The sequence below is a fragment of the Schistocerca piceifrons genome, chromosome 2, assembly GCF_021461385.2.
Source record: "Schistocerca piceifrons isolate TAMUIC-IGC-003096 chromosome 2, iqSchPice1.1, whole genome shotgun sequence".
Classification (NCBI taxonomy): domain Eukaryota; kingdom Metazoa; phylum Arthropoda; class Insecta; order Orthoptera; family Acrididae; genus Schistocerca; species Schistocerca piceifrons.
The window spans coordinates 561,817,754-561,830,098 of record NC_060139.1 but is presented as its reverse complement, the minus strand read 5'-3'; the positions used below and the strand labels follow the sequence as shown (position 1 = coordinate 561,830,098).

The window sequence follows — 12,345 nt, the reverse complement described above, 5'->3', positions numbered from 1 at the left end:
ACTGGTCCTCAACAGTACTGATACTCTAACCAATATATGACATGCCACAACTGCAAGGACTACAGCAGGCATCCGCCTTATGCAAACTAAGATCATCATTTTACAGAACCTAAATGGGCCTTGATTTTAATGGTGATCGAAAAATACACTTCACATCATATTTCCGCAAAATACGATCAATGCTGTTCTAAATACTCCCAGAATAAGGCAATATGGCTGTAGACTTTGGAGCCACCTCATTATTATTAGCTGAAAAACTGAGGTTCCGAGATTACATGGACTCTGTTAAACAAGATACGAAGTACCCTTTCACATTGAGTCAGATAGTGACAACTGTTATCCCACATATGTAAGTCTGTGTGAGCAGGCTTTCTACAAACAGCATGTCCGAACATACCATCCGTCTTCCTCATGACCAATACATCAAGAAAGGGAAGACCGCTATCCTTTTTCATCCTGATCATGAAAAAAATATTCGGCTGGGTTGCATTCAGAAATGCAAGGGCAATGCTACCGTTGTTTCGGACAAGCAGGGTTATGTTCAACAGATGCAGTGTGAGCTGTCTGATTCAGTGTATCGGAGGATTGGTGCTGGCCCCACAAAAAGTGTTGAGAGAATGCCTAACAGCCTTCTAAAACAAAGTTCCTTATCACAGGAGACCAAGAGTCTCTATTCTTATTGTGCTGTTCCTCCTAGGATTATATGACATCCGTAAGTTCCACAAGAAAAGGGTTCCTCTTTGATTGCGAAACATTACTGCTCCAACGTATTGACTAACGCAACACTTTACTTCCCTGTTGAGCCCTACAGTATGTCAATGTGAGCACCACATTAAGAACTCAATGTATTTCTTGTGTCTATTTGATGGAAAGCATTTGATTGACAATCTAGTAAGTTTTGTTCCTCTTTCCCATTCATTATGGTTGACCGAGGGTAGTTTGATGCTGAATAATAAACCTATTTCGACAGATGTCAACCTCCAATTACTTTTTATTCAATGACCAGTAATATGAGCAGACAGACAGTTATGATGGGAAGCCCATTGTCACCTATTATTGCCAATATGGTTATGGAAATTCCGAGTAACACGCCTTTGAGTCGGCGGCTTTGAAACCTGCATGTTTTTCTTTCAGATTTGCTTGTGTGTGCTTTGGACTACATGGCATTACGTTCTCTCGTCATGGCTGCATGTGCTTGTTCGCAGACTCACTCTCTAGTCAGGAATGGCTGCACAAACCAGTTATTGCGGCTAAAGCGAATCACTAAAATAAAAAAATAAATAAATAGAAGTCCTTGGAGAGCATCTTACATGCTTTAATGTTGACAGTGCATTTCTTCTGTTGTATTCTTCCTATGTGAAAAATTTTATTGTAGGTTTCAACATGTTGGATTGGAGCGTTGCCTTGTTAATTCAAAAATATAGCTCTGTTCAGAACTCCTCTATATTGTTTAATACTCATGTCTTATCTACTGAACGAGAGTCAGTATTTACCGCCAAATATATTTGGCAACAGTGCTACAATCAGCTTTTGAAACAATTACTATGCTTCAACAACAATAGTAATCATGGACTGTAGGAACGTATTATATTATTGAAAGAGTTGTCATAATGACTGACGAAAGTAAGCAGAAAAAGGTGTAATGTACAAACTTCTTCCCAGCCCAAAAACATTTATACTTGGAAGTGTGTGTGTGTGTGTGTGTGTGTGTGTGTGTGTTTTTTGTGCAGCTGTTTGCCTGGATGGAAGTGTGTAAGGACCCAGCCATCACCCTGTGTAACAAGAATGCAATTCATTTGACAGATGACATGTTTCTATTGATTCATGGTGTCAAAATCTGATTATGTACCCATTGCAGTCATAACTGACAGGATCATGTAGGGATCATGTGATGTCAACCTCCAATGGCCTTTGAATGATATGCTTCGAAACAATTGTGCCTGCACCCGCATTGTACTCTGTCTCGGCTCTGCTGCAGTTGCTGCCTATCCTGTATTACACAGTGACCTGTACATTTTGTAATAAGACTTGTTAGTAGAGTACCATACGGCCTAATCGTTATTTCACTATCCTTCAACCATAGGTGCTCACGGCAGTAGTGCACCAACAGGTTTCCAGCTTCGCTGTTTGAGATTCCAGTTTGCCGCCACAGTGCCACACCATGCGCCCTTTGTCAAAACTAATCATGTCAGGGGATTTCCACATTTGCAGCCCATATCTTCACTATAATGACTGCCCACATTCCTGCCTCTTCCACTTACATTTTTTCCTTACTGCATCGAGTGCCTGCTACACAGCCAGGAGCCATTCAATATCATGGTGGGCAGTGGTTATAATGTTTTGGCTCACCTGTGCAAATTATGGTTATTTCTCATTAAAGCAACTTATTTTATCAGCTGGAGTACAGATGTCAATATGAAATGTGTTCATTACATTCATGTTTTTTCCTCATCTGTCTATCCCCATTATTAACTCCTGTCTATCTTTCATATGTTAATTGTCTTATTTTGCTTTTAGCTTGTCAGTTTTTAAATTCACATCTATTCATTATTAATTTACTACTCATTCTTTCTTGTTTTATAATCCATAGTTTTTTTGCTTGCTGAAATTGTCTTATTCTTAAAGTCTGTTTCCACAAATCCTTCCTCTTTCTTGTGACAGTGAAAAATTGGAAACTGTCACTGTCTGACTTCCTTATTGCTTTTGTTCTTGGCCCCTGAGTGGCTCCATTGTAGAACTTGCTCAGTGAACCTGCCAGCACCTCAGAGATCCCATATGTGGTAAAAAAAGTAGAGATGTCTTTGCAAGCAAATGTGCCTGATTTGTACCCACTGGAATACATGTCTGGCACCAGCTGTGTGCCCATGAACCACCATCCCCTAATTCCCAGGAACTGCTCGATGTTTGAGTAGACATCTGGTGCCACATACTTCTGGCATACTGTCAAGAACCTTTAGAATCCATGTCAAGCAGAATCTATGATGCACTGTGTTTGAAAAGTGGAACAACACGCTTATAACAGGTGGTCATAATGTTTTGGCTCATCAGTGTATACAACTCAAAGGTAATTCAACAGACACATATACATCCAAGCATTTACCCCTGTGAGTGATACCAATTAGCCACAACTAAACTGCAATGAAGTTGACCCACATTATAATTCAATAACCTATTTTCTGTGGCACAGAATCTCATTTTCAGTTAATAAATAAAATGCTTTAGTAACAAAGTCTGTGTGTGATATATTCAGTCAGCTAGCTTCTGTTGCTCAAATTTTTCTATTGCTGCTGGTTCACTTTCCTGAAGGGCAAGTAAATTATTTGCAAGACAAGCACTCAAATGTATTAACATATCATAATTACCTTTGCAGCAAAATACCATACAACCACTGGAATACTGTAGCAAGAAAACACCATCCTCTAATCTGACTTGTGTTCTTTCCAAACGAAGACTATGTGGAAGAACAGTATAACCCCACTTTTATATTCCCAGAATTAATGTTTTTCCACCATTTACAACATTTTTTATTGTTCATTGGATTTCCTATGTCCGCAATGTTAACCTGCATCCGATTTTGTCTCGACATATTTATAATTTCCCCGCGATTTACGCAGTATGAGAAAATTTTTGTGGAGAAAAATATGACACTGTTGGGCATCCTGTAGCGTTTACAAATATTATGTGGTTAACTTCCTGACACCAGGGCACTCTATTCAGTAGATTTGCACCAGAAAATGTGTAAACGTTGTAACAATTCATGCTGTATCTCCCGCCGCTGTTAAGCTCTACTCGGCAAGGTGGCTGACGGGAGTGACTAGGCTCGCTTGAATAAGGATATCATGACCAATCGCAACCACTTCCAAACTGTGCCTAGTGCGCAAATGCAGTTTCATGATCGTTGTGATCATCTTGGCACCTTTGTCTAACCATATTTCGCGTGTTTTGGCGTTTGGCCACTTGTAGTGCTAGTTGACACAGTCATTCACTTTGCATTTTAGTGGAAACACAATGCTGTTTACGTATTTTTTCCACTCTAAGCAAAATGTGTTTCGAGAATTTAATCTCGCTGTTAAGTGCAGTGTTTCTGTATGTATTTTTTGTGATGTTACACAAACAGTGTGAGTGATAGTTTGCGCGTGTGTGGTTTACTACATAACTGAAGAGGCACAGTACCTGATAACCTCGAAAGATGGCAACAATGCACGAGAGACAGACTGACACATTCGAAAACCACACAAAATACTTATATATAAAAACAAAGATGAGGTGACTTACCGAACAAAAGCGCTGGCAGGTCGATAGACACACAAACAAACACAAACACACACACAAAATTCAGTCTTTCGCAACAAACTGTTGCCTCATCAGGAAAGAGGTAAGGAGAGGGGAAGACGAAAGGAAGTGGGTTTTAAAGGAGAGGGTAAGGAGTCATTCCAATCCCGGGAGCGGAAAGACTTACCTCAGGGGGAAAAAAGGACAGGTATACACTCGCACACACGCACATATCCATCCACACATACAGACACAAGGTGTATCACACCATCTTTGTTTTTATATATAATTTTTCCCACGTGGAATGTTTCCTTCCATTATACACAAAATACTTATGTACATATTCGCACTTGACAACAAGAAAAAATTCTCTAAATGCGTGGTGCTAAGCATGAAAAAATACACAACTAGTGCAGTAATTCATTATTTTGATAATGAATGACAGCTGCAGGTCTTCCAAAAACATCGATTATGACATATAAAATTGAGTCAAATGTTTCTATTTACAAGACAGTTATTTCCAGTTACATCAGTGGTTTTTATTAGATAATAAACAAGTCCCTTAGAAGTCTTTTGATGCCCGTTATGCACATGCATCATACGTGAAGTGCAAAAATGCAAGGGGTGTACCCTATACATAACTTTTACAGCTTAAAACAGTATTTCCCACATTTTACCTTTCCCCGCATTTTACACCATTTTTAAGTTCCTTGAAAAGTGTAAAAGTGGGGTTTCACTGTATATACATTCTTGTCTAACAAATTTAAACCGTGAAACAGTAACATACCTGTATTTCTTTAGGAAATGTGGCAGAAAACATGAGCGTCTGCCTATCTCCAGTTTTAGGCATCTGGTTATCAACAACAATACGGCGTATCTGCGGTTCAAATCCCATATCTAACATCCTATCTGCTTCATCAAGGACTAAGAACCTGTGGAGGAAAAAAATCAGACATACTTGTAAACTTACTAACAAAGAAAATTGCGACAAATTTCAAGATGGAAACACACAAAAAACAGGGAGCTTCAGTATTAACATTTACAGTTATGAGATCATAGGTACCCTCAGACTTTAAAAAGAATATAATAATTCAAATCCCAAAGAAAGTAGGTGTTGACAGACGTGAAAATTACCGAACTATCAGTTTAATAAGCCACGGCATCAAAATACTAACACAAATTCTTTACAGACGAATGGAAAAACTGGTAGAAGCCAACTTCGGGGAAGATCAGTTTGGATTCTGTAGAAATGTTGGAACACGTGAGGCAATGCTAACCTTACGACTTATCTTAGAAGAAAGATTGAGAAAAGGCAAACCTACGTTTCTAGCATTTGTAGACTTAGAGAAAGTTTTGACAATGTTGTCTGGAATACTCTCTTTCAAATTCTGAAGATGGCAAAGGTAAAATACAGGGAGCGAAAGGCTATTTACAATTTGTATAGAAACCAGATGGCAGTTATAAGAGTCGAGGGGTATGAACGGCAAGGAGTCGTTGGGAAGGGAGCGAGACAGGGTTGTAGCCTTTCCCCGATGTCATTCAATCTGTATATTGAGCAAGCAGTAAAGGAAACAAAAGAAAAATTTGGAGTAGGAATTAAAATCCATGGAGAAGAAATAAAAACTTTGCGGTTTGCCGATGACACTGTAATTCTGTCAGAGACAGCAAAGGACCTGAAAGAGCAGCTGAACGGAATGTACAATGTCTTGAAAGGAGGATATAAGATGAACATCAACAAAAGCGAAATGAGAATAATGGAATGTAGTCTAATTAAATCAGGTGATGCTGAGGGAATTAGATTAGGAAATGAGGCACTTAAAGTAGTAAAGGAGTTTTGCTATTTGGGGAGCAAAATAACTGATGATGGTCGAAGTAGAGAGGATATAAAATGTAGACTGGCAATGGCAAGGAAAGCATTTCTGAAGAAGAGGAATTTGTTAACATCGAGTATAGATTTAGGTGTCAGGAAGTCGTTTCTGAAAGTATTTGTATGGAGTGTAGCCATGTATGGAAGTGAAACATCGATGATAAATAGTTTGGACAAGAAGAGAATAGAAGCTTTCGAAATGTGGTGCTACAGAAGAATGCTGAAGATCAGATGGGTAGATCACATAACTAATGAGGAAGTACTGAATAGAATTTGGGGAGAAGAGAAATTTGTGGCACAACTTGACTAGATGAAGGGATCGGTTGGTAGGGCATATTCTGAGATGAATACACTAAACAGATTCAGAAGGATGTAGGTTGCAGTAGGTACTGGGAGATGAAGATCCTTTCACAGGATAGAGTAGCATGGAGAGCTGCATCAAAGCAGTCTCTGGACTGAAGACAACAACAACAACAACAACAACAACAACAACAACAGGTAGTTGCCATTACGTGTGGCTTTTGGAAGTTTGACTTTGCATGTATATACATGCAGTTGGAATTCCAAAACATTTTGAAATTTATTGGGCTTTAAACTTCATGTACAACCATTTTGACATTGCTAGTGTTAAATATGAATATACAGACGAAACTTCAATTTCATAGTAATTATCACAGAAAAAACTTTAAAGGAGTTCTAGTTTTCACATACATAAGCAAACATGTGGACTTTCTGTTTAAATCTTTTTCACTGCCAATTTCAATCTAAAGAAACACACAGAACACAACATCAAAGCAAAATTCAGTGTTTCTACTGGAATATAGTGTGATACAAATTGAACCATGGAGAGATACATAATCTAACATTCCACTAAGTGGAGTCACACGCTCAAATTCATGTCCTGATTTACCTGCAAGAGAACCATCCATAACAATACAATCGGTGGAATTAATATGATAAACATAGGCAGCAGTTCATCTTCAAAAAAGTCTAGAATTACTACAGTTCTCGGGTGATGAGTTACATGAACGGTCACCAAATATTTCATTTTCAACATCTATAGACTCACCAAGGACTTTCTAAATTATTTTCTCCAAATGTTTCTCTCTTCAGTGATCACTTAACACAAAAGTGCACAAAACACATGAAACAGAACTCTAATGTCACCTAGTGGCTTAAAAAGCAAGACAAAGGTTACAAAAACAATTTTTACTGCTACTACCACCAAGTGGTCACAGCAAAAATTACGATACTTGCAGACATGACAGGCATTTGCGGGAGCCTTAAATGTAAGTTACACACTGCGAAAAATCAATGTAACTGGCATGACTTAATATTACACCCCTTGCATTTCCCACAAGCGCCACAATATGATGTTAGTTGCACACTAAGTGATGAGAAAAAAGGTTAATTGATTTGAAGGCTAAAAACAAAGTCAAATACATCAACAGCTATAGTCTACATAAGCTAAGATTAGATTAGATTAGATTAGATTAATATTAGTTCCATGGATCATGAATACGATATTTCGTAATGATGTGGAATGAGTCGAACTTTCCAATACATGACATAATTAGGTTAATTTAACAACATACCAAAGTTAATATAACAACTTTATTTTTTTGTTTTTCGCTTTTCTTTTTTTATTTTATTTTTATTTTTTTAATATTTTTGTTTTGGTTTTTTCTTCTTTTTTTCTTTTCCTTAATTTATATCTAAAAATTCCTCTATGGAGTAGAAGGAGTTGTCATTCAGAAATTCTTTTAATTTCTTCTTAAATACTTGTTGGTTATCTGTCAGACTTTTGATACTATTTGGTGCCAGTATGATTCACCCCTTTCTGTGCCAAAGTTAGATTTAATGTTGAATAGTGAAGATCATCCTTTCTCCTAGTATTGTAGTTATGCACACTGCTATTACTTTTGAATTGGGTTTGGTTGTTAATAACAAATTTCATAAGAGAGTATATATACTGAGAAGCTACTGTGAATATCCCTAGATCCTTAAATAAATGTCTGCAGGATGATCTTGGGTGGACTCCAGCTATTATTCTGATTACACGCTTTCGTGCAATAAATACTTTATTCCTCAGTGATGAATTACCCCAAAATATGACGCCATATGAAAGCAATGAGTGAAAATAGGCGTAGTAAGCTAATTTACTAAGATGTTTATCACCAAAATTTGCAATGACCCTTATTGCATAAGTAGCTGAACTCAAACGTTTCAGCAGATCATCAATGTGTTTCTTCCAATTTAATCTCTCATCAATGGACACACCTAAAAATTTGGAATATTCTACCTTAGCTATACGCTTCTGATATAGGTCTATATTTATTAATGGCGTCATACCATTCACTGTACGGAACTGTATGTACTGTGTCTTATCAAAATTCAGTGAGAGTCCGTTTACAAGGAACCACTTAGTAATTTTCTGAAAGACAGTATTGACAATTTCATCAGTTAATTCTCGTTTGTCAGGTGTGATTACTATACTTGTATCATCAGCAAAGAGAACCAACTTTGCCTCTTCATGAATATAGAATGGCAAGTCATTAATATATAATAAGAACAACAAAGGACCCAAGACTGACCCTTGTGGAACCCCATTCTTGATAGTTCCCCAGTTTGAGGAATGTGCTGATCTTTGCATGTTATGAGAACTACTTATTTCAACTTTCTGCACTCTTCCAGTTAGGTACGAATTAAACCATTTGTGCACTGTCCCACTCATGCCACAATACTTGAGCTTGTCTAGCAGAATTTCATGATTTACACAATCAAAAGCCTTTGAGAGATCACAAAAAATCCCAATGGGTGGTGTTCGGTTATTCAGATCATTCAAAATTTGACTGGTGAAAGCTGCTGAAAAACCTTTCTGGAAACCAAACTGACATTTTGTTAGTACTTCATTTTTACAGATATGTGAAGCTACTCTTGAATACATTACTTTCTCAAAAATTTTGGATAAAGCTGTTAGAAGGGAGATTGGACGGTAATTGTTGACATCAGATCCATCCCCCTTTTTATGCAAAGGTATAACAATAGCATATTTCAGTCTATCAGGGAAAATGCCCTGTTCCAGAGAGCTATTACACAGGTGGCTGAGAATCTTACTTATCTGTTAAGAACAAGCTTTTAGTATTTTGCTGGAAATGCCATCAATTCCATGTGAGTTTTTGCTTTTAAGCAAGTTTATTATTTTCCTAATTTCAGAGGGAGAAGTGGGTGACATCTCAATGGTATCAAATTGCATAGGTATGGACTCTTCCATTAACAGCCTAGCTTCTTCTAATGAACACCTGGATCCTACTATATCCACAACATTTAGAAAATGATTACTAAAAATATTTTCAACTTCTGACTTTTTGTTCGTAAAGTTTTCATTCAATTTGATGGTAATACTGTCTTCCTCTGCTCTTGGTTGACCTGTTTCTCTTTTAATAATATTCCAAATTGTTTTAATTTTATTATCAGAGTTGCTGATTTCAGACATGATACACATACTCCTGGATTTTTTAGTAACTTTTCTTAATATAACACAGTAGTTTTTATAATTTTTGATAGTTTCTGGGTCACTACTCTTTCTTGCTGTCAGATACATTTCCCTTTTCCGGTTACAAGATATTTTTATACCCTTAGTAAGCCATGGTTTGTTACAAGGTTTCTTATGAGTATATTGAACTATTTTCTTGGGGAAGCAGTTTTCAAATGCATTTACAAAAATGTCATGAAATAAATTATATTTTAAATTGGCATCAGGTTCACGGTACACCTCATCCCAGTCTAACTGCTGTAAGCTTTCCCTGAAATTTGCAATTGTTAAATCATTGACTGAACGTATTATTTTGGAGGACTGTTTAGTATTGCTGAATGGAGCTATGTCATATATTGTAACTAGCTGTGCACCATGATCAGAAAGACCATTCTCAACAGGCTGAGCATTTATCTGGTTAAACTTATCTTGGTCTATAAAGAAGTTATCTATCAGTGAGCTGCTATCCTTTACCATCCGAGTAGGAAAATCAATAACAGGTGTCAAATTGAAAGAACCAAGTAATACTTCAAGGTCCTTTTTCCTATTACCCTCTTTCAGAGAATCTACATTGAAGTCCCCACAAATAATAATTTGCTTCCCCCTGTCTGACAGATAGCACAACAAGGAGTCCGAATTTTTCAGAAATAGATGAAAATTTCCTGATGGGGACCTATATACAGTTACAATTATAAATGTGCCTTTATTTAATTTAAGCTCACAGGCACACGTTTCTATATGTTTCTCTACACAAAACTTTTTTGTTTCTATACTTTTTGCACAATGATAACTTTTGACATATATGGCAACTCCTCCTTTCTCCATATTTTCTCTCATTACATGTGCAGAGAGCTTATATCCACTTACATTTACCTTATCCATATCAGTAACAATGTGATGCTCAGACAGGCATAGTATATCTATTTCATTCTCAGCTTCTAAATCTTCTAAACAAACCAGAAGCTCATCTACTTTATTCTTTAAACTCCCAATATTTTGATGAAATATACTTACATTATTTTTAATTATACTTTTATGAGAACCTTTCCTTATTCTAACATTTGCAGTACTCTCCTGTCTAAGTTTCTCATTGTGCTTAGGACTAGTTCCTATACCAGTGGTCACATGGTGTTCAGAAAGGCAGATTATGTCAACTGGGTTGGGTGACTTTAATTTATCAATGCAATTACCTAGGACTGCGATACAACTTTGTGGAGATAAAATTTCTGGTGATTGGTGAAAATTTATAATTGACAGCTGTGATTAGAGATCCAATGTGCTAGAATTGTGCTGTTTAATTTCTTTCCTAAACTGAAGATTTGTTTCAATCCTGACCTCTCGTAGAACTTGACATCTTTCAGTCTTAGCTATCCTAAAAAAGGTGCTGCTCCATAACTTAATAAATGGCATTAAATAAGACACACAATAAAATAAAGCCAAGTGAATCCCATTAAACATATATAATAATCAGCAAGGGAAGTAAAACACAGATTTGGAAAATGAAAACATGTAAATGAAATAAAGAGTTCGTTTCATGGAATTTCATGTTTGTTTCGTCTGGGAAATGAAAGAAGTTGTTAATGTGTTTCCTTGGGATGGGGTACATGGTATAACCTCATTCCTATCGCTCATCTGTTATTCAAATAACTGGCCTACAAGAAACCAAGAGATTGAGAAACTCACTACAAATAAATTGAAGTAGTAATCAAAACAAAATTTATTAAAGGCAGGAAATTTCCAATTAACAAAGCCAAACATACAAGGAACCAATAAAACAACACCAACAGAAGCTAAAAATTACTGGAACAATCACATGGGCCAGTTTCTGAGAAGCAGTCAAATTTATGACTGTGTAAAAAACAATACCAGCTGCATTTTATCAACATATCAAGAAACTCCCTTTGACAACATTCAGATCTGAAATTTTGTTACAACAAATGATGACGATCTCAATTACGCACACTTTTACTCATTAAGTGTTAAATGTTTTTACATATTTGGCACTCTTCCCCAAGCGATTGTGTTACTTCATACTAACCTGCAGTTATCAAGTCCTATTTTTCCTCTTTCGAGCATATCTACAAGGCGCCCAGGCGTAGCAACCAATAAATGACATTCTTTCTCCAGGTCTCTAACTTGCTCACTAACGTTTGCACCTCCATACCTAAAATATAATAAAAGGTTAAACTTATTGAACAAACATATTAAATATACTTGAAACTTAAGGAAATTTATGAATAACTAATACAGCTTACATGTAACAGACAGTGCCTCCTTGGACACCAAGAAAAATTAACGGTTATATTTAGTGTTAGCTCATGTAGTGACGGATTATATGAAAAGCTGATGCTGGGTATCCCTCATGAGACCACTAGAGTAGTTTCAAAAGTGATAACTCTCTGGTAAAGAGAAGATGCAAGACTTATATATGATTAACTGACTTCTGTCTACAACTCCTCATTGACAGAGTTTAGTTGTTAAGATTCAAATGGATGCCTGAGCTGCTATAATTTGAATACTGGTCAAAGCAAACAAAAGAACTTCAGTTTTGTGTCTTTGGTATAACATTATCTGGTATTTTACCAATTTTAAGTTTCAACATTGAAGATTATCAGGGGTTTGTCCATTTTTTAATTAATGAGAAAATGTATCATTCAGATCAATACTGAAG

The 12,345-nt window shown here is 36.6% G+C and overlaps 1 protein-coding gene across 1 annotated transcript in view; it reads right to left on the bottom strand.

Annotated features, from left to right (window-relative positions):
- Positions 1-12,345, bottom strand: part of LOC124777709 (ATP-dependent RNA helicase DDX3X) — a 175,174-nt gene that overhangs the window by 91,277 nt on the left and 71,552 nt on the right. The window contains exons 7-8 of the mRNA XM_047253205.1: positions 11,713-11,838; positions 5,060-5,204 (exon numbers count right to left, since the gene is read on the bottom strand). Coding sequence (XP_047109161.1) covers positions 5,060-5,204; positions 11,713-11,838 — 271 coding nt within the window. The remainder of the gene's footprint in view (positions 1-5,059; positions 5,205-11,712; positions 11,839-12,345) is intronic.